General features: G+C 48.4%; 2 protein-coding genes and 1 long non-coding RNA gene across 7 annotated transcripts in view; 1 reads left to right on the forward strand and 2 right to left on the reverse strand.

The window, feature by feature from the left end:
* Positions 1-7,534, reverse strand: part of CELF5 (CUGBP Elav-like family member 5) — a 58,536-nt gene extending 51,002 nt beyond the window's left edge. For 2 of the 3 annotated variants that reach the window (XM_037885939.2, XM_037885938.2), the window contains exon 1: positions 7,054-7,517. In XM_037885939.2, the coding sequence (XP_037741867.1) occupies positions 7,054-7,312 (259 nt within the window). In that variant the 5' untranslated portion in view covers positions 7,313-7,517. Of the gene's footprint in view, positions 1-7,053 lie in introns of all 3 variants that reach the window. The other variant, XM_043535781.1, reaches the window with a different exon arrangement.
* On the forward strand, positions 490-6,391 carry LOC122463812. Of its 2 annotated transcripts, XR_006287431.1 has the most exons (4): positions 580-864; positions 1,396-1,630; positions 3,808-3,897; positions 4,273-6,391. It is a non-coding gene; the product is annotated as an uncharacterized LOC122463812 (long non-coding RNA). The 2 variants fall into 2 exon arrangements; XR_006287432.1 differs by lacking the exon at positions 1,396-1,630 and having other exon boundaries at positions 490-864.
* Positions 7,535-14,179: 6,645 nt separating the features above from the next.
* Positions 14,180-21,363, reverse strand: LOC102946281 (activated RNA polymerase II transcriptional coactivator p15). 2 transcript variants are annotated; one of them, XM_037885702.2, is made up of 6 exons: positions 21,233-21,278; positions 19,384-19,546; positions 18,688-18,757; positions 17,718-17,834; positions 17,299-17,407; positions 14,180-15,013 (listed from the first exon to the last, which is right to left on the reverse strand). In XM_037885702.2, exons 3-6 carry the CDS (start codon positions 18,754-18,756, stop codon positions 14,934-14,936), a joined length of 375 nt encoding a protein of 124 aa, XP_037741630.1. In that variant the 5' UTR covers position 18,757; positions 19,384-19,546; positions 21,233-21,278; the 3' UTR covers positions 14,180-14,933. The 2 variants fall into 2 exon arrangements, with proteins under 2 accessions (XP_037741630.1, XP_037741629.1); XM_037885701.2 differs by lacking the exon at positions 19,384-19,546 and having other exon boundaries at positions 21,233-21,363.
* Positions 21,364-22,538: the final 1,175 nt, after the last annotated feature.

A 22,538-nucleotide genomic window follows, 5' to 3' on the forward strand; every position in this document is an offset into this window, starting at 1 on the left:
AATTAGCTACCCTGCTAAAATTTTAACCAACCTGTCACAGCAGGATGGAGGTGTTGGATAGACTATTGTTATGCATTCTTCTTCCCCCGCCTCCTCTAATTCCAAATAGACATTAGATTTTGTTGCTTGCCTCTTAAAGTACCCAGTTCTCTGAACCAGTATTAAAAAACCTTTCCCCCTCTACCTCTGTTTGTAAATATGAAAATACCAGCTGTTCATCTCTCCCTCCACCACCCACAAATCACAGGAGTTCAGTGGAATTTATATAGGCAGATTTGGTCACCTTTTTATATTTATTTGAACTGCAACATATAGATCAATCTCTCTCCAAAAATAAGCTCTCTGTTATCTGAATAAGTATGTGTGAGCGGATCAGACACAGATAAGGGGTTTCTGTTATAACTGTGTGTTGGATGTGCAAATCACATTGTTGGACAATGTTTCTCTGCAGCGATGACTTAATTTGCTTCCTTTCCTTCCCCTCCCCTCCCCTCCCCTCCCGACCACTCCCCCACACCCATGCACTTTTTAAACTAAAGGTGCTGCACCAACCCTTTCTCCCTCTCATCTCTAGACAGAACCAGCCCCCAGACTCTGGCTAAGTTCAAAGCCTACTTCAGGATCTGCAGCCCAAACTTTGCCGGCTCAGGCCTGGTGACTATTTTAAACTTAGGATAAAGGAGATTTTAAAAAGCAGCAATGAAAACATTTTCTAAACATGTTTGCAATCCAATCAGCCCCTTGGTAATTTGATTTGTAGGAAATGGCAAGTGAGGCACTGCAAGCAGAGGACTGAAGGTACTGAGGTCACTGGGAGTTTTGCCAAGGGCTTCAGTGGGAGCAGGATTAAGCCCAGATACCAAGGTGAGAGGTGCTTTATACATGTGTATTATAATACTAAATAGTGAATGTTCCTACACAGATGGTCACATCCCGCCAGGGCTGCCCACTTATTGTTGCTGCCTACTCACAGCTGGAACAGATTTGGGGCTGCCTGTTGTAACCATTTACGTGCTCTTGTGCTCCAAAGTGGGGGGGGGGGGGCACCAGCTCAGCAGCATCCTTTTCAAAAGCCTATCCTTACCATACCTTCCACACCCAGGGCCTCTAGGAGTCCCTGATCATTTTGCCCCAACCTGTGGAGGCAGGATTGACTCCTGAGGTTCAGGAGCTAACTCTACTTCGGTTGCACCTAAGTCCTGGTCAGGAACACCGAGGGGGATCTTGCCAGGATGTTATATTCCTTGCTGCTCAATTATGTAAATATTAGGGGAACGAGAATCGCCCCTTGTCCCTAGAGAGACATTGCCTATTGCAAACCGATTCTTGAGCTACACCTTCAATGCCATCCCCAGTAAAACTCCAGCTGCGCTGTATCCCTCTGTTTGGTCTCAGAGTTCGGGAGAGTCTTGGGAACGCAACAAAGCCTTAGGAAAACAGACATCTGGAACAGGGAAGTTCCTCTGCCCAAGTCAGGGATCCCAGTTTCCTTGTGGAAGGCAGGAGTCTCTGGCTCCTAAAACTTCAGTCTGAGACGACCACCTTGGATTTGAGGAGGGAACCACCCCCCGTCCCTGGACCCACTAAAAAACCAGAGTTGGAGGTGATGTGTAAAGCTGTATCAGTGGGGGTGAGTCTAAGTCTAAGCCAATTGATGTTAGGTTTTCTCGGATAACATTTCCTACCATTGCTAAGGCCAATACCTCCACTCCCCCTCCCCCACCCACCCCCCATCAAGGGTAGGGCTCACGCGGCTGAAGGCGGTTTTAACAGTGTGTCAGCTAACCGTGCTCAGCCGTGGGCCACAGGATGTGGTGCTAAAAATGCTGTTGGCCATGGAAGCCGTTGCTGTACATGGTTTCTACGTTTTTCTCCCATTCTGCTACCACTAGCTGAAACACTGGAGGATCTGCCAGTAAGTGGCCTCATGTAGACTAGGCCGCAGTGGGAAAAAGAGACATTACACTGCCTTAGACTCACCTCCGAATTTGACCTGGAGATTGTATAGGTAAGCCGCTGATTTTCCTAAATTAACCTTCAAACCAGACAGCTTGTCCAAACCCCTTCCACTCTTTGGTTCAGGGCTAGCTTGTGGGTGTAATAAATAGAACAGCACTTCCTGTGTGGAACGCGGCACTCTCTGTATTTGCCCTTAGCACCACCCACCAGCTATAACAGCAACCACCAGCGGCTCAAATACCCAGAGCAAGTGAGGAGTGGAGAGACCAAGAAACCCTGCCCCTAGGATGCAGGAACTACTCTGGTCTTGCTGCTAGTTGTTATGAAGGCCCTAGGAAAAGAATCCAGCAATGCTCCCCGTTCCCGCCCCCGGTAGCCAAATGCTCTCAGAGCATCCAACAGGAAATCCCAGTCCAGGCTCTCAGCGCCCACTGAGATGAACAGAGATGGTACATCGCTGGGTGGTGCTAATGCTGAAATGTTAAGGAGTCCACTAGATGCTACTGTAGGAGTGCTTATTAATAAGGGTACTGGACCCGGCTGCCCTACAGCACCCACTGTCTAAGATCCTCAAAGCACGTTACAAACGTTCGTTAGTTAAACCTCACAGCAAGAGAAGGGGAGAAAACGTCACCAGCCAGTGAGACGCAGCAGCTGTTGGACAGCCCGCAGCAGTACACAGAAGTTTGGGGCAGCAGGTGAGGAATGGGGCATCGGACTGAAACAGCGGGGTGGGGGCTGCGCAGACAGGACATTGGAATGCGGCCAGCACAGAGAGGTTACCTGCCTGGCGTTTATAAAGCGTGGCATGGGATCTTTAATGATGACACGTGGTCAGAATCTCAACTGTAGACAGAGGCTCAGTACTGATAGAGGGGAACAGTGGCCCAGACTGTGTGACACCATCAACACTTCCTGTAGTGCTGAGGTCTGCCAGGGACGGCTGCATCCCAACTCGATCTAACCTTGTCTAGCTTGCGAGCTCTGTCTGGATCACAGCAAAGGATGGCTGGCTCCTCCCGCACTGGCTACTGGAATGACGATCCCCGGCTACATCCTAACTGCTACTGCTGTCACCGATAGCCTAATGCCTGTATTAATAAAGGCTAATGGTATGTGTGAGAGTCAGATCTCCAGATCTTTGGTTTGCTCAAGGAAAGAGAGTATTCATGTCTCCATTGCTGCATAATCAATCCCACTGATTTCTTTAAAGCTCTTAAGCATGTAAACCTGGCATAAGGGGTCAGGTTTATTAGAGTAGCCCGCTCCTACCAACACACGGAACATGAGCTGAGAACACAGCGGTGGGAGGGGCTGGTAGGCAGGGTGTTGCTGCCTCCTCTGCCCATGGCCAAACCATGGCACCGTCTGCCTGTTCACACTCCCAGGTTTAGACTGTTCCTCTGCCATCTCCTCCCTGGGGTCCGGTTCAGTATCTCATGCTTCACAGCCTCTCTCCTTCCCCTCCCATAGACTCTTTCATGAAATCCACCCAGGAAAGCACGCAGCAGATGCTCTCACAGAAACCTCCGTGAGCCCAGTTCTGGAATTTAAGGCCAACGATTTTCATCGGACTCCCCCTCCTCGTTCACCTCCCCCAGCGTATGTGAAAACACTTCCCTGCTCTTCCCATGGAAATAGCAGCTCGATGACAAATATTGCCATTAATATGCAAATATATCTGCCATCATTAACATAAATAGAAAAACTGCATCATGAATATATAAGGCGGAACTGGAGCAATATCAACTACCGAATAGGTTGCTGAGGCATTAATATTTAGCCACTAACATGAATATATAACCATTTCATAATTGCATTGACTTTAAGGCACTAATTCTTATACAGGAATGAAAGACCCTCCTAGACCAGTGAATTTGTCAGTTCTCAACAGTAAAGGAAGGTGAGGAGTGTGCTGAATATGAGCCCACGAGAAAGGTAAGGTGCCCTACTGCTATAAGGATGGGTGATGGCCCAGGCCTTCCACTGATTGCAAGCTATGAAATCTTGGGCACCTAGCCTCCTGCCCCTACCTTTCTTTGCAGCTGCAGTTCCTGCTGGGCCCAATCCTATGAGATTCTGACTGTCCTCAATTCCCACTGAAGTTGATGGGGGTGGAGGTTCAGCAATTTGAGGGATAGCCCTGTTATTATTTGGGGAGGTGAATGACCCAACTTAAGCCATGTGAAGTCCACTCACATCCCACGCTTATGGTGACCTTATAAGCAAATGTATCAATAATAACAGAAAAATGAGTGACAGTGAAACCTTATACAAGGAAATCAACCAAAACTTTCTATTTGTATAAAACAGGGAAGGAGGAAGAACTAGAAGCCCTGGAAACAACCACAATGATAACCTGAACTTTCAAATGTCTTTCCCTGGAAAGAAGAATCGAGAGCTAAACAACATCCCGGCAACGCCTGCATCCTCTCAAAAATGTCAAAGCCAGGGGGATTTTTTTTTTTGGCTACTCAAATCCTGTGTTTAGCAGCAAGTTAATGTCACAAGGCTTTGGCTAATACCAGCGCTGCCCCCCTCTAATTTCCATATCTGAGTGGCAGATCCCTGGAATCTGCCTTCTGCCTTTAGCCTGACCTCAGCCTACAAACACAGACTATATTTAACATGTCGATTGTAATGAAATGTGCGTTTGAGTCGTGCCCCCACCCCATCCACCTCCTCGCTGTGTTTTAAAGGCAGGTTGCTGTCAGATGGTAACAGGTTTGTTCAGAGACACCCGCGCGCGCGCACACAGACATATGACAGTTTTATTCTGAAATCCTGATTGAAGACAGAAACACTCCCTGGGCTAAAGTCAGCCATCGCAGCTCCTATTGGCTTCAATGGGAGATGATTCCCCCTTTACACTGGAGCTGAATTTGGCCCTTTGTTTGGACAGATACTTGTCTTCTGTTAATAACACTTCCTTTTGTCACCCTTTCCTCTATAGGGCTTGCAACAATCAGATGTCCCTGAAGGAATGTTGGCACTTGCAGCTATAGGGTGTTTTGCTCTTCAGAGCTACACCGTAAACTCTAAACCAGCTGCATCAGAACCGATCTGGGCTCCCCTTCCCTCCAATGAAAACCCCCATATGATTACACCACAAACCTGTGTCAGGTCTTTCAACAAACAGGCTCTTTGATTTCTCTACCATCCCTTTAGTTGTGGTGATCCAAGTATTCTAAACTTGGAAACATCTACCCAGGGCCAGGCTTAGGGTGGACATGAATTCAAGCCACAGACCTGATACTCTGAAAACAACAAGCTTTTAAAACATCCGATTTAAAAAATAATAATAATTACAGCCTAAACATGCTTTCCAAAACTTGTTGGCATCCTAAAGCTTCTAGGATAATCAGAAGCTCAGGATGGCCTTTCATCCACTCTAGATACTGCTATGAAGAATAGATTTGCAGTTTATAATCTTTGTGGTGCAGATTTTAAAACTGCAGCATTATAGCCTGGTAGGAGGTTCAGTCCCATAGTCTAGGGACTGCTGATCTTCCCCTTTGGAGACCTGTTTCCACATCTGCTCTAGGCCTTAACTGCAATGAGTTTTTGTGATCTCAGCCTAGTCTGTCCTGTACATCTGTCCACATAAAAAATCCCAGCCATGCCATTTGTCATGATTGCTTGTCACCAGGCCTGGTAGCAAAACACAGAGGGTGCTGCATATCAGGACTGAAGGGACTGGCACAGCTATAAAGAGGATGGGGGGCTAGGAGAGCAGAGGATGCTGCAGGTTAGAACCAAGGGGCATTGGATTATTTATGTGACACAGCTTTTCCTTGCTACCCTCAGTCAGGGGAGCCTGGGACTAGAATAAGGGTTTGGTGGGCTGGGGCTGAGGTGGATGGGCAGAGCAGGGGGACAAGGGGAGCCCTGGGTACCTCCCACACAACCACCACTTGGCTGTCCCCAGCACTATCATTCCTTCATTTCCAATTCCCTAAATCAAATTCCCACTAATCCGGAAAGGGGAAGTGGGGTGAGAATCCAACTTCTCCATTTACCTATTGTAAGAAAATGACTGTGTATATCATTCATGTACACTGAAATATCATTGTCTAGGAAAGCCCCACACATGAGCAATCAGAAGGCTATAATTGCAGACATAAGTTTGACAATAAACAGTTTTACTGGTATCTATTGAATGTACTCAGACAGAATTCCCATTATACGCATGGCGCTGTACAGTAAATGTCTATAACCGTCTATGTATAAAGAGAGTCATTTTTAGCACTATATAAATATTGCCTAGCTAGATAACATGATTTCAAAGCTATAATGTGGCTGCTATTTTCTATAAGTTTTAAGATTATGAGGGGTCTTCCACACACCCTCCTCCTTCCTCTTGTTATACTACTATATTCTACAGTAGTGGACCAAAAAACTACAGCTCACAGAAATGTTACTGCAGCATCTTGGATCAATAATATTGAGGGGGGGATTGGAATGAGGTTCATCTACGAAATCATCCAATGGTGCACCCTAAATTAACTTGAGTATAAAGGGGGAGGGGGATATTCCTCTTCTTTCGGAGGAGATCTTTGGCCAGAATAGGACCTGGGAAAAGGAGCAAGATAAACAAGGAAAGGCATCGGGCCCAGAAGGCATTTGAAGAAGTATTAACGAGATGTCACAGATTTCTCCAGACCCCATTTCTTTGTGGCTCCAACCTTGCCTAGAGCAGAGAGGGAGAGTCTGATAGTCTTAGCCTGGCAGCAAGAGGAGGGTCGAAGCCACCAGGGCCCCTTTGTGAACATTACAAATGTAATTCTGTTAGGGAGGATTAAAAGTTCCCGGGCGGCTCCTGTCAAAAGCCTAAATGAATGAAAGGAACCGGCTGAAATCTGCCACTGCCCCAGAAAGGAGAGGAGATGGGGAGTGGAAAGGGGCTGGGGACGCAGGGGGGAAGAGGGGGCTCTAGGAGTTGGGGGGGGGGCAGAGGGAGACAGGCGAGAGGCGGGTAGGCAGGAGAAGCTGGGGGAGGCTGGAAGGAGGGAGGGTAGAAAAGAGAAGGGAGACATGAGGCAGGAGGAAAGGAGGATGCTGCGGGGGGGGGGGGTGGGGGGGGGGGGGGCTCACCCTTGTGCATGCCGGTGTAGCGGTCCTTGAGCACGGTGAGCTCGTAGATCTTGCCGAACTGCTCGAAGAGGGGCTTGAGGTCCTTCTCCTCCAGGTTGCGGGGGATCTGCCCCACGAACAGCTTGATGGCATCCAGGTCCTTCATGCTGTCCGGCTGCGCGGGGGGGTCCGAGCTGCTGCTGCTGCTGCTCATGGGGGAGGCTCTGGGCTGCAGGAGCTGCTGCTGCCTCCTCGCCTCGCCCTCGGTGAGTCTGGCCATTCCCCGCGCCCGGCGCAGGATGCCGACGGAAGGAGCGGACGGGGGAGGAAAGAGCTCTCAGCTGGAAAGGGCTCCGCCGCCAGCGGCGGCAGCATCAGGACCACAAAGAGCCGCTCCACAGGGACACCTGCCGGGCGCGGAGCGGAGCTGCAGCCTCTGGGAGGCATGCCCCCGTCCCTGGGGAGGCCAAGCCTGCCTGGGGCTGCAAACCAGGCAGGGACCATGCCCCAGGGGCGGCCAGTGCTGCTAGCCTGCAAACCCTGCAGTCAGCGCACGCTGTGGAGGGAGGGAGGCAGGGCCCATGCCCCAGCCAAGGGGGGGTGGGGAGAGGGGCAAGGCTGCCTGGGAGAACCAGGCTGCCAACCATGCAATCCCTGCAACCTATGGGATGGGGATGACGGAAGATGACTGCATCTTCACTCCCCCAGACTGAGAAGCATTGCACCCCCAGGGAGAATAAAACCTGCTCCCACTTCCTAGGAGAGAAGAACTGGCACAATGCCTCTTAGGACCCAAACACTCCATCCAGTCTCCCGGGTAGGGAACAATACTGAAGATTGGGGGAGTTGGGGGGCCAAGTCCTGCCCCTCACAAACTGGGGAGACGAACTCATGGTATAGCAGCAAGGAACAGAGATCTGTAAAGCGCAGTCCATTTCATGCCATTCTAGAGAAAGACGGATGGCTAGTGCTGGGAAAGAGGTCTAGGAAAACCCAGGTACACTGGGCAGAACAGAGATGCCCGAACCTTATACTGACTGGAGGAAGGGCACAATCCAGAACAGGCTGGAGAGTTGCATAGCCAGTCTAGAATTTTTCAGACTGGAGGAGGCAGATGCAGTCCAGGAAGAGGATGGAGTCCAGACGCACCCTGGAAAATCAGATAGGCTAGGGACAGTGAAGGGGGGGAAAGATCTAGTACTATGCTGAGGAGGAGCACAGTCCAGAATCATGCTGACTGGATGGGAAAGAGAGTCCAGAACCTTTCAGCCTGGGAAGGGAATCCTGTCAGAATCATCTCAGCCTGGCCAGAGAGACAAAATCTAGAACAGTGCCATGCCGACTGCACTGAAACCATCCAGGCCTATTCAGACTGGAAAGAGGAACCATGTACTTCAGGGATGGGCCCAGCCCACAACTCTGCAAAATACTGGAGAACAATTTACAACACAACACAATTCAGACTGGATTGAAGCCCCACAAGCCAGACCCATGCAAATGGGAAAAGAGGACCACCTTACGTAATCTAGACACCTGCAGCTTGGGTAAGAGGGACACAGAAAAGCAGGCAACCTGGCACAAAACATATTCAGCTGCCTCCTCCTGGACAAGTGGGAAACCTAAAGATTTTTTTTTTGTCCGTGGAAAGCAAGTATATGTTGAAAATGGAGAGCTTAATTTTCAGAGGCACCAAGCCCCAGACAGAGCCAGTTGGGAGTTGAGAGTGCTCAGCCCCAATGAAAAATCAAGCCCACAGTTCTTAGATTGTGAGAGGGGCTGCTGTGTCTGGTGTTTCTAAGGTTCCTAGAACCACAGTGTCTATGCTCCAGCTGTTGGTGACATAGCAGACACCAGCGTCTTCTACAAAATAAAGGTCCAATCACAATTTGTATAGGAGCTGTGAGATAAAGACAGAGGAGAGAAATATCTTCCTACTGAATCCCTATCTGAAATTGATTGTTCATACCCTCCCCACCGCCACTGTAGCCCCAGTCTGTAGGTGGAGCGGTAAGTCAGGCTAGAAGGTTTATTTACCAAGTCCCTGCCCAAAGGAGGAAGCAGGCGGTAATAAAGTGGAATCATGCCCTGTGACACAGAGCAGCTTCGGTGTGTTATGTTCAGGCTGAAGGGGGCTGGAAGCCAACTTGCTCTGTGCAATATGGGATATAGTTTCCCTGGGGACGGGATATAGTTTCCCTGGGGACATTTGATTCTCTTTATAGCATTGGTCTGCCCCTGCTAGGCCCTGACCAGACTGAACAGTTGAAGCTGGTAGCACTAACCATGTTTAAATGCAGTTTCACTAGCAAGATGGGTTCCCCTGACCAATGTGAACAGGGATTTTTTAAAAATATAACTGCGTTATCAGACTCAGATGGTAGACTACCTAAAGGATACAGATCTACCTTCAGCCTGGCAAATGTATCTGCTAGCCCTAGTGTGCAGCCCAGCACACATCCTCAGTCCCCGGGGGACCTGGCCTGGTGTGCTTCCCCATTACCTGTGGATACAGCCCCGTTACCGCAGGACAGCACCCATATGCATTGCTTCTGCGGCACTGCATGGCTCATATCTCCATACCCATGCGTTCCAGCCTGGCATTCTTCCATAGCATTGCAGAAGATAAATTGCTTATCTACCCTAGGGTTGGGAAGGAGGGAGGGAGCCTGATTGTTTTACACACAAATGGAATGATTTGCAGAGGTGCTGAGCTCCCATTGACTTCAGCAGGGGCTGGAGGTGCTGAAAATATCAGTCGAAAAGGCTTGGCAGAAGGAGTGTGAGGCTGGCACCAAAAAACCCTGCTTTGTGGCTCTCTTAGCAGCTTTTTGTCACCTTCCAGGACTCTCACCTGAATCCTGCAGATAAACCGAAGCAACAAGTTGAAGAGGGGAGGAGGGGAGCACATTATCCAACATGTAGCAAATGCAACACATCTTCACACTAGGAAACGCAGCAGCTTGCTCAGCAGCCCCCGGTCCCATGTACGTACACACACACACAAACACACACACCTGCCCACTCATCCTGAGATACCCTCCCCAAGTGCAGGCAGGATCAAACACTGCCAACACTTTCAAGTCTGATTTAACGCAGAAAGCAAGAGGCACAGGCCCCCACCCCTGTTGTGGCCTAGCCTCAGGGCTGATTCAGTGCTGTCAAACCTGCTGCGGCAGGAGGTGCCACCCCACCAGGTAGAGGGTGAAATGCTAATGTGATGTGCAGTACCCAGGAAGACACAGTATGGGCTGAGAGCATGGTGAGGATCATTACTTGAGTCACCTGTTATTTCAACGTTGGCCGGAACACACTACAGATTGCCCTCTCCGCATGCTTAACAGGAAACCTCCATCTACTATTCCGCTAGCTCCCAGCACAGACACATGCTGCAGGTCTGAACGTTTTCCTTTCAGCCCTGGCTGCCCCTCGCCACATGAATCTCCTATCTCCTGGGTTGGCAGGTGTGAGAACCTTGCATAATAACTGGGGAGTTTGCAGCTTATATATTATCAAATGGAGCCAGGCAGTACTACCATACTTAACCTGACCAGAGTCCATGGGCCATCTCTCAATGATGTTTAGTAACAGAGCAGCAATCAGGACAGTCTCCATAAAGGCACTTTGACTTCAGAAGTCAACATCATCCTTAAAAATTGGAGTAAAAATGAAAAGCAACACCCTGCACACACATCATCCACTTCTCTTCAGTCCTTTGTTGCATAGGCCACCAGAGATCTGCCATCACAAGCCTTGCCACTAATCCAAGCAGTGGTATCCACAGGAAGACTGTACCCAGTGTCTTTTGGGGTCACTCTGCCCAAAGATGGAAATATTTACAATCATCCCTGACCGCAGAGTAAGACGGGAATGAGAATAGTGCAGGTAAATAATAAAATATAGCAGCTGTCAATTAGTGCCCTGAAACAGTTCACAGAATAAGGTACAGAATTATATACCAAAGCAACAGGATTAAAGAAGAAATAATAAAAGATAACAGTTGTGAAGTTTCTAGGAGTATCAGAGGGAGACAGGAAATTAGTAGGCATCTACAAAAAGAGACAAGATATGGTTGGTTTTCAAATGAATTTGGAAAATCAACAAGACAAGGAGATTCAGAAGACTCGTATAGGTGCCAGGAGTTTCATACCAGACAGCGGCAAGGTTGCAGAGAGACACAGAAAAGGAGGCTAACAAACACATGTGGATGATTGTGCGCTGAGGAGGACAGAGCAGATCCCAAAAGGAAAGACAGCCCTTTAAAAAGTTGTTAAAGGAAAGGAAACCCCGCACAGTGCAGGTGAAAAGTTTCACAGCTAACAGAGGGACATGTGCAGATGATTGAAACCCCGATTTGATCCCAAGTTCTTTTCAGCATGTGCCAGCAACGTGAGGGTAAGAAAGCATCCAGTTACTTTGATTTACAGGTGAACTTAAGCCAATAGATCTGGAGGCCCTATCCTGTGCCATTAAAGTCATTGAGACTTTGGAGATCAGGTTCTAGATTTGTAAGATGCACTTTACATTAGAAAATCCTACAAACATCCCCCCTATCTTTCAGGACAGACAAACAGGCCATCTTCCCTCATCCACCAGTTCGCAAGGAAAGAGGAGGTAGGAAGAAAGTATGTACTCCTGGCAGAAGACATCCAAGCAGGGTTGTTGTATCTCAGTAAAATACCAGCTCATTCACACAAAACAACTGTATCTATTCCAGAGCAAAGGTACTGCAGGGAAATTGATCAAGAACTGCCAAGCTGATAGCTTAGAAAACATCTTTGTGGAGGAGAGAATAGGAAATACAAATATGCTTATATCTTGGCTTATTTACCAAAGGTCTACTGGTTTCAGAGTGGTAGCATGTTAGTCTGTATCAGCAAAAAGAACGAGTACTTGTGGCACCTTAGAGACTAACAAATTTATCTGGCATAAGCTTTCGTGGCCCATGAAAGCTTATGCCCAAATAAATTTGTTAGTCTCTAAAGTGCCAGAAGTACTCCTCGTTCTTTTTTCAAAGGTCTACTGTTTATTTATTTCTGGTCTCTATTATTTATTCTGACCAATTTTAAATGGGCTTTTAAATATTTTTATCTATGCCACAAACCAAAAACAAGCCAGTTTTAAATCCTGTGAGGTTATAAGCATAAATTGTATTTTTACAGTGGGTGGATTGGAAACAAACATCCATCAATAACTCCCGGGCATCTTTCTGACCAGAAGCAGCTGTTCCTTGAGGATTTTTAAAAAATCCAAACGTTGTTACATTATAAACTAAAAGTACTGGGCTGTTCATGGACTTCAGTAATTCACCACTTTTTTAGCGCTCCTTTCAGTTTTGGATTGAGGAAAAAGCCAGCCAACAAAAACCAAAACAATCTCAAATCCATCACACACCCCTCCAAAAAAGATAAACCTTGCATGCTTTCAGAACTGTGAATTTTAGTGCTCTTCAGCATTTCTTTTGCTAACAAAGTTTAGTTTGGGGCCATTTTACTGAGTTAAATTTTAAGCCCTACTTATCTGGTTTTGCTTATTTCCTCTCTCTGACCACAATAAAATTCCTACAGGAAGTACAGGGAGGAAGGATGGTCTTTTGGTCAAGACACATTTTGAAGCAGCAAGAGAGCTGGGTTCTGTTCCTAACTGCTACTACTTTGCTGTATGACACTTGTGCCTTGGCTCTACTGCTCTAACCTATAGACAACACTGATGCCTGTATTCATATACAGGAAGCGTCTCCCAAATTCTTGCCTCCCACAGGTCCTTGTTTGGAAGACAGTCAACCAACACCTCCAATTAGCGTCTTTCTGCACTGCCCCAAATACAGGATCACTCTGGGGCAGGATGCCCCAGGGCCACTAACTTTTGCTGAGAGCTACATCAGCCATCTGAGCAGGCCAGTGTTAGGGAGGTAGAAAAATGGCTTAAAGTCACCTTGACCCTACCCCAACCTGGACTCTGACTTTTGTGCAGCACCTTCTAAGGGACACAGCAAAGCATCAGCATACTGCCCATTTAGACGGTAAGATCCTTGAGGCAAAGAGCACACCATTTTGTCACGTACCTAGCACACGGTGGGTGCCATATAATGAAACTTCTGCAAGTGCTGCACCCACCCGCCTCCACCCGCACTTTCCTATTCATCTCCCTATCCAATTCAACTGCCGTGACTACTCTCAGAATCACCCAGACTCACTCCAGCTGCTAGTCATTTTTTTCTCCTAGACACTCACTTCCCTGCTCTACTCTGAGCACTCTCGGTTCCCTTCCCATCATTCTCTCGGCAATTTTCTTTTCCTGCTCCTCCTCCATCTTTTCTTTTACCTTTGGCTGCTGACTGAAGAGTGGTTTATGACATCATGTACAGTATTAGCAACAGCTGCAGAAGTCAGATTGCAGCATAAGACATGGTGGCTGTTGAATATGCTGTAAATTGAGTCTGGTACCAAGGTGCATTCTCTTGATTGCTAGAACACAAAAGTGTTGAGCGGGGCTAATATCTGGCCGGAAGAAGGATGGTCCAGTAGGTAGGAGGCTAGTTTAGGCTTTGAGAGAGCCAGGTTCAATTCCCTGCTCTACCAGAGCCTTCCTGCGTGGCCTGGGGCAGTCACTTAGACCCAGGTCAGTGTCTAGAACCATGTCTCCCACTGAACTCATGGAAGTTAGCAGCTTCAGTACATTTGACCCTTGTTCCCCATCTGTAAAATACAGATAGTATTTCACAGGGGGGTTGTGAGGATAAATATATTCAAGAGTGGGAGGTGCTCAGATACTATGGCAACCAGGGCTAGATAAGTACCTGAAATAGAATGTGAGCACTAGATGCTCAGAGGCTTTGCTTGTCCCCCTGTTGATTAACAGTATTCAAGTTTGTTTAGCCTTAAATAATGGAGATACTCAGGATACCCGTTCAGTGTTGGGCCCAGGTAGTTTTACTGTGATTTTCCTCCACAAGAGGAAGGAAGGTTCTCCCTTCTTAGGCTTTTAATTTCCCTCTTTAGTAATTTGTACGCTTATTAAGTAATTACTGCCCCTCTGACAGAATATATGATCTAGTTGAGGGCCTCCTGTGGCCTGCACGATTTATTATATTCTGCCAAGACAGGTATCTCATCAATTCTATAGAGCAAAAAAGTTGTTGGTTTTTTTGTTTAAAAGAAAGAGAGCTTACACTCTAATGCAGGGCCACTGCTCAACCACTTATTTTCCCTGTGGACGGAAATCCGACACCAGTACACAAAACAGGGAGGACAAAACAGGGAGTTAAGTTACCACCAACAGGGAAGACTACACTTTTTTTCTGTTGTAATGCAAACAAATTTATTGGGCATATTCATCCTCTACATGCTATTTTCCCTGCTGAAGTGCTGCAACCCTCTTCTTCAAGGGGGGGCGGGGAGGGAGAGACAGGAAGAGCTCCATACACAAAAGCTACTTGAAATAGCCAGAATGCTGTATGCAGTTTCCAGAGCCTAGATGAGGTGGAAGAGTGGCAAGTAGGTAGCTGGACTAAACTCCTTACTAAATATTCAGCCAAGTGGAAGATCGCAACAGATGTGGAGCAGCTAGACAGCTCTGCATGATAGTCAATAGCCATTTAGCTCAGGAAATGCCAGTTAGAAGTCAGACTCTTACATGCAGCAGATCACTGATAGGATCACTCACTATACAAAGATTTAGGGACAGGCAGGGGCTGAAGATGCTAAAGGCTCTTTTAGCAAAACTGAATCTAGGTTCATGAATTTGTTCCACATTATATTTTAAAACCTTAAAGCAATCTCTAGCCCCTTGAGCATTATCACAATCTAAAAACAAATGAACCTTTCCCTTGGATGGAATCAAATGCAGAATAGCAATTAAGAAAAAAAAAAAGGAAAAATACAGGATTTTAAATAAACAACATCTTAGAATTTCTTGACTGCAGCATCAATGTCTGGAATGATCTCCTTCAAGTGGTTCCACTGTTCGGCAGATAGGGCAATCCCTGGAAACAGCAAAGGAGAAGGATTACAGAGACATGCCTGCAGAGCCAGGCATAGCATAATCAGCAAGTTCCACAGCCAAGGTGGCTCCATAAGGGCAGTTATAGAAGGGAAATTTATGATCTGAATCAGATCCCAGAACAGAAACTGAGGCAGCCTTTTAAGCAAAGCGTCTCCATGTTAACACTCTAGCAAATATGAAATGTGTGCTTCTGTGGTCCTCCTCTAGTACTACAGAAATATGGAAAGCTTTAATGCTCCTGTGAGACGGTATCCCACATTTTACAGATGGGGAAAAGGAAGTAAAGAGGAGGAAACTGCTAAATGGCCCAAGGTCATAGCAAAGCTGTAAATAGACCCTAGGAGCCCTCACTCCCAGTCCAGCAATTAGAGTACCATCCTTTGTGTTGGCCAAATGGGTAATGCAAACTCCCATCCCAGCAACTGTAATTTCAATTACAAAATCTACCGCTAACATTCACTATGATGGCTTAAACTTGGAGGAATTGGCTTCTTTTTAGCTCCTTAGGCAGGAGCTAAATAACCACCCGCAGAGAAAAAGCCAACTTGATGTAACTGGCCTTTTCCATGGAAAAGAAACATGGTAATGGGCATGCCTACTTGGTTCCACCCAGATGCTGTCTACTTGTTTCCTGAGCAAAACCAAAAGTAACATGTCCTGACACTTAGTCACAAATTTTATTAAGTTTTAGACAAACATCAGTGGCTAGAGACACTACATCAAAAAAGAAGAGACCACATTCATATGAACATTCCTCTACAGACCCAAGTTCTAAGTAGCAGATGAACAGATCTTCTGTCTTGTATTCTGGGCAAGTTTCCTACATGTGCCAAAAGAGTTTAATTCCCCTCCCCTAGACTGGCACAGAAAGGTTTCAGGGATCTGTTCCTGCCTTTCATTACAGGATAAGCTGTTTGCTTTAAGTGACTTATGTACAGTGGTAACTTCTTTGAAGGAAATTAATTTCTGGAGGGTAAACCATGCTTAGTGTTCGAGGGGCAAATCAAGCTGAAAGAAATTCATCTGCACAGACACAAAATCAATAATGAGAACTGAACGGTTCCTGGGAAATTTCATGTAACTGAATCTCTGCTGAATACCCCAACACATAGGGCAGAAGAGGAGAATAACTTACAGACGTGGCCTGGGAACTTAGAGTCAAGTGAGTCAACTAAGCAAATCACTGTCAGCCGGAAAGTTGCAACGTAAAGGGCCATGAATGAACATTAACTCAGTAGTGGGAGAGAAGTTCTGGAGTGAATGATGCCCCTGTTCCACAGCAGCCTTTAAATTACTTGCTGTGCTGTTTTCCTCTTTCCTTTGTGTCATATAAAAATTACGTCAGATCATGTTATTCCAAGGACCGCATGGCTCTTTAATAAAGGGCCACCCAAACTCTGTTCCACTGAGGGTCACACTGGGCAACTTGCCAGGAGCCTCAGATATGCACCTTATGCGGCACATTGCAGTCATCCTGGCTTTAATATGGAGGTATAGCCTGGAGGGATTATAGAATTCCAGTTTCCGTTCAGATTGAGATGGAATATCATATTCTGGGATCCTGCAGTCCCTGCTGACTGCACTTCCACTGTTAAAAGATTAGGGTGAATGCACGTTACACTTTACAACCCCAGAGTTCTAACAGGCCCATGTGCCAATGTATGCTGCTTCAATATATATTTAGTTTTGTCTGTCAATAGCCAGACACTGGATAGCAATGTGCGAGGTACAATTTTCTACTTTCCTTTGGCCTGTCTTATAAACAGCACCTCTGTGGGTGTAAAATAAGAGAAATATTTGGAGGGGAGAAAAAGGGAGCAGGAAGCGTGAAGTTTGGTCAAATTAAGGTACTACATCCCTGCATAGCCAGCATAAGGCTCCACTATCAGAATAACCCCATCTTCGATCATGTTCCATCTCCTGCCTTTTATCTGATATTGAGTTTACCTACTGTTCATGTCCTTCCTCAGTTGAAGTCCCCCTTCAGAAATGGGCAGGGAGCCAAGCTTCATAGACTAAGGTCACTGTGCTGGTTGCTCTTTCATTAATAGCCCATCATGGGGCTGCGCAGCTCACTTCCCAGCATCAAATGGCAGTGGGAATACTGGAGACTTTCAGAAGTTGCTGAAGTCAGTTATTTAAGAATAATGTAAAGTTTCCAACTCCTGGATACAAGACTGCCCTAGACTCATTCATGATTTTAATTGTATTGGAAATGAGATGGATATGATGCATTACTGCCACCTAGTGGAGATGTCTGGTTACCTTTTCTCCCAGGTTTAGTGTCCCCCTCCTTATCTATGTAGAATTCTCGGATATCCACAAGGACTTTCCCCTTAAAGCAGGACACTCGGACATAGCGCATCTTCCCAATCTGCAAAGATATTAAACCAAGGTTAAAGAAAGGTCTGGATTTGAGTTGAGGAACGCTGCAACCAGCTTCATATACATGAATATCGTCCATATTACTTCATCTCATTACTTAAAACTCCACTGGGTCGACACAAATTGTATTTAACTGGAGAGAGAAAGGACACACCTATGCAAGAAACCAGGAAAGAATTCCGATTTGGCTAGAAAATTAACAAATAGAAATTTGTGTGTGCATGTGGCGGGGGGATTTGAAGGAAGTGACAGAGGTAGATTTGTTTGTAATACCTGATCCTCTCCCCTCCCACCAATACCTGGAACATGCCCTCCTCTTCACTGTCTTGCCCTTGACTTTTTGTTGCCACCTTGGAAGTTTTGGCCTCAGTTTTTGGCCTTTTCTCCGGCTTGGACGGCATCTCCTTTTTTCTTTTCTGTAAAGAAGAGGTCACAATTGGACAGTTCCCCCTTCCCCTTGTGATTAGTCTAGTTCTCAAGTCTATGGGACTTCTAGATAGTTCAAATGATGGGACTTACACACATTTCATCAGATGGGATCTGATAAGTCACTCACAGCCTCTTCAGCAAGACATGCTAACTGCAATAATACTAACATGGCACTCTACTGTTAACTACACTAGCAACCAGCAGTGCTTGGGCTAAATGTGTCTGCAACCGCTTAAAACTAGACTGCAGCCAGTAAAGTGGGACAAAACTATGAATAATTACACTAAAAACTACACTAAAGGAACATTCAGGCTGTAAAGTCAAGCCCTCAAAAGTCAGGAAGTGCTAGAATTAAAGTTGTTTGCGCAACCGTCACTCACTGCATTATGATACAGCCTTTACATGGCTCTACAAGGCTGAAAGCCATCCAGATCCGGAAAGCAAGGATGGAAACTGCTCTCCCTTCACCTGCTGTGACTTTTCAAGTAACATTAGAAAACCCCCAAAGCCTCTTCTGCTTGGCATGGATACAAAAAAATGATCCACTTGTTGTAAGCATAGGGTTTGCCTCAGTGCCAACGAGCACCCTAACTTGCACAGTGGTATGACATGGGAAGGACACTTAGCTGCTGACTTTCACCCTAGAGCTCACTCATGACAATGATGTCCACTAAGTGAGTACCCTGGAATTCAGGTTATTATTTGCATGCCCTCAGGATTAACTAAAGCACCTAGAACATTGCTCCTTTTTTTCCACTGGAGGGGTGTATGTATAGGAGGGGAATACCCGATACGTGGAAGCAAAGTCAGACTCATTCCCCAACTACTGTATACCGATACCTTTTCATTCTCAGCATCAGATCCACTGTCTGAAGTGGTTGTTTCCACAAGCTCCTTGGACTTGGGCATTCTGGAAGACAAACACCAAAGAAGAAACACTGAACCCTTCACTTGCAATCCCACACAACACTTATAGCAAAATAACTCCCTCCTCACACTACAGATCTTTAGCTGCTAGCACAGGTAGCTCGCTCCTCCCTCTGATGGCAGAGTCACTAGGCTTCACTTCATGTGGAGTAAATGACACAGAGTCATAACAATGCTCCAGTTCCAGTAATCTAAATGGGCAATTCAGTCTTCACCAGTTGTCTCGGAACGATGATTAAATCAGATGTCGTGTTGTAAAGCCACATAACATGGAAGATGGGCAAGAAAAAGAGGGATAAGAAAATACAACACTCCTTAGATCTCCCCAACATTTCAGCATCTCTCAAATATTTCTAAAAAAAACCACAAGGAGTCCTTGTGGCACCTTAGAGACTAACAAATTTATTTGGGCATAAGCTTTCATGGGCTAGAACCCACTTCATCGGATGCATGGAGTGAAAATACAGGAGCAGGTATAAATACATGAAAGGATGGGCGGTTGCTTTACCAAGTGTGAGGTCAGTCTAACGAGTTAAATCAATTAACAGCAGGATACCAAGGGAGGAAAAATAACTTTTGAAGGAAGGTGCCCATCAGTGCACCACTCACCTACTCTGAGACGCAGAGTAAGAACTCTGCGGTCATCACAGAGTGCAAGGAATAATTCCAGGGATTTTTGCCCAGGCTCCTTACCACAAGGAGGACTGAACTGAGGCTAGCTGGGGTGAAAGAAACTTTGGTGGCCCTGTGCTAATGGACACCCATTACAGAACTAGACAGAAGGAAATGGAGAGAGGAGAGAAAACGAGGGAGAAGGGTTGGAAAACTCCAAGTGCTGTGTACAAGCCCAGGGGAACTGGCAGTCTGAAATCCCCATACCCAAATCAGATCCAATAAGTATGAGGATGAGCAGGGTGGTTTCATTGGGAGGGGGATATTAAAGCAGGTCCCCAAAGCTGCTCTTTGAGGGGGTGAACACTGTCTCCAAAGCTGTGAGCAGCAGTGACCAGATGGTCGCTTCAGCGTACAAGGTGGATGGGACAAGCATGGGAGCACCCCCAGAAAGGAGAGAGGCAGCAGGAGGAGAAGGTGGGGACTGAAAACTCTGCTGCCCTTCAGCAAGCCTTGCCCATCCTCCCAAAGGGAGCGAGCAGCATAGAAGGACGGAGGCTGGGATCCCAAAAGGCCAGGGGTCCCCAGAAGGGACCATGTTAGCATTGGGAGGAGGTCCCTGTATGAGGGATAGGGCACACAGCCCCTTCCTACACAACGCCTAGCGATCCCCAGGAGCCTGGGGCATGACAGGCAGCAACTCAGCCTCGAGGGATTGGGGGCCAGGGGAGGAATATTGGGGGGGCTGAGGCAGAAGAGACAGGGGACACAGTGGGAGCACTGAGGGAGGTGGGCAGACATGGAGGGGTCCAGGGCAGGGGAGCTGGGGGAACTTTTGAGGGAGATCAGGGGAGTTGGGGTGCTGTTGGGGGGGGGGTCAGAGGCAGGAGACCCAAGGGGAGGGGGCTGTTGGGGAGGGTCAGAGTCAGGAGGGCCGAGGCCATGGTGGGGGGGTCAGAGGCCCGAGGGGCTGTTGGGGGGAGGGGGGTTCAGAGGCAGGAGGGCCCAGGCATCTGGGGGAGATAGGGCTGTGGGGGGGGGTCAGAGGCAAGAGGGCCAAGGCCATGGGGGAGGGTCAGAGGCACGAGGGGCTGTTGGGAGGGGGTCAGAAGCACGAGGGGCTGTTGGGAGGGGGTCAGAAGCACGAGGGGCTGTTGGGAGGGGGTCAGAAGCACGAGGGCCGGGAGGTTGTTGGGGGGGATCTGGGGCAGATATGGAGACGGGGACTGTTGAGGGGAGTCAGAGGCACGAGGGGTTGCTGGGGAGGGGTCTGGGGGAGATAGGGGCTGTTGGGGGGGGGGGGTCAGAGGCACAAGGGGCTGTTGGGGGTGGTCAGAGGCATGAGGGCTGAGGCCGTGGGGGGGGTGTCTGGGGAAGATAGGGACTGTTGGGGGGGGGGGGGTCAGAGGCACGAGGGGCTGTTGGGGGGGGGGGGTCAGAGGCATGAGGGCCAAGGCCATGGGGGAGGGTCAGAGGCACGAGGGGCTGGGGGGGGGTGTCTGGGGGAGACAGGGACTGTTGGGGGGGGTCAGAGGCACGAGGGGCTGGGGGGGTGTCTGGGGGAGACAGGGACTGTTGGGGGGGGTCAGAGGCAGGAGGGGCTGTTGGGGTGGTCAGAGGCACGAGGGGCCGTTGCGGGGGGGGTCAGAGGCATGAGGGCCGTGGAGGGGGGTCAGAGGCACGAGGGGCTGTTGGGAGGGGGTCTGGGGGAAATGGGGCTGTGGGGGGGGGTCAGAGGCACGAGGGCCGTGGGGGGGGTCCAGAGGCACAAGGGGCTGTTGGGGGGCGTCTGGGGGAGATAGGGGCTGGGAGGGGGGGGGGTCAGAGGCGCGAGCCCCCCCCGTACCTGGCGGGGAACGGCGCGAGCGAGACTCTCCGACTCCGAGCGCTGGGCCCCGCCCACGGAGCTCGCGACTCCCTCCTAGCGCCGGCTCCTGCCAATCACCGCGCCCCGCGAGCCAATCGCTGGGCCCGATTCCACCAAACCAGTCCCGCCCACAACCGAGCCAACCGCTGGGACGTCGGTCAGATCCCCCCCCCCGTGCTCCCCCCCCACAGCTGGGCAGGGGGTGGGCATGAGCTGGTAGAAGCAGGAAAAGCTCGGACTCCTGGGTTCCTCCCCTTCCCTGGGAGGGGCACCTGCCCAAAGGATCAGAGCAGCGGACCCAGGACTCCTGGGTTCCATTTCCAGCGAGGGAGGAACCCCCGGGTGGGCTACAGCATCCCTGGGACCCATTTCTCCTTCCAGTCGAGGGGCAGAGTCGGGGGATTAGGGACCAGGGCTCCTGGCCAGCCTGACTGGAGGGGACGGCTGACGCGGGGGTGAATCTCCTGGGTGGCCTGCAGCCCCGGGGTCAGCGCCGCCCTGCAGCCATGCTAGGTAGGGCCCTACCAAATTCACCGTCCATTCTGGTCAATTCCACGATCGTGCGATTTAAAGAATGGTAAATTTCATGATTTCGGCTATTTAAATCTGAAATTTCATGGTGGTGTAATTGTAGGGGTCCTGACCCAAAAAGGAGTTGTGGGGCAGGGGTCATCAGGTTATTGTGTGGGTGTGTGTGGGGGGGGGGTTTGCGGCATTCAGAGCTGGGCGCCCCGCTCACATCCACTGCTCTACAGCCAGCCAGATCTGAAGGCAGCGCAGAGGCAAGGGTGGCAGTACTGCAACCCTCCTAAAATAACTTTGTGACCCTCCTGCAACTCCCTTTTGGGTCAGGACCCCCAGTTAGAGAAATGCTGGTGTCCGCTGTGAAATCTGTATAGTACAGGGTAAAAGCACACAAAAGACCAGATTTCACATGGGGACACCAGATTTCACGATCTGTGACGCGTTTTTCATGGCCGTGAATTTGATAGGGCCCTAATGATAGATAAATCCAGTAGGGTAAAGCTGTAGGGTGAGGCCTTCAAAACCAAGGACCTCCACTCCACATGGACATCAAAGCTCCCATGGTATTTTTCATGAGGAAGAGCTTGTCTACACGGAGAGTTATTCCAGAATAGCTGTTCCTGATTAACTCCTTGTGTGGATGCCTTTATTCTGGAATAAGAATGTTTTATGACAAATTAGCTTTGTGGATTTGGAATAAGGTGCTCCTTTTCACACCCTATTTTAACCCAAATTAATTTCCTTGTATAGACAAGCATCT

The sequence above is a fragment of the Chelonia mydas genome, chromosome 25, assembly GCF_015237465.2.
Source record: "Chelonia mydas isolate rCheMyd1 chromosome 25, rCheMyd1.pri.v2, whole genome shotgun sequence".
NCBI lineage: Eukaryota > Metazoa > Chordata > Testudines > Cheloniidae > Chelonia > Chelonia mydas.

Excerpts from the sequence above, each read along its gene's own strand:
- LOC102946281 (XM_037885701.2), bottom strand. The coding sequence starts at position 18,756 with ATGCCCAAGTCCAAGGAGCTTGTGGAAACAACCACTTCAGACAGTGGA. Across the intron at positions 17,835-18,687 it reads CTGATGCTGAGAATGAAAAG|AAAAGAAAAAAGGAGATGCC; the intron begins GTATCGGTATAC and ends TCTTCTTTACAG. Across the intron at positions 17,408-17,717 it reads AAGAGGAGGGCATGTTCCAG|ATTGGGAAGATGCGCTATGT; the intron begins GTATTGGTGGGA and ends ATATCTTTGCAG.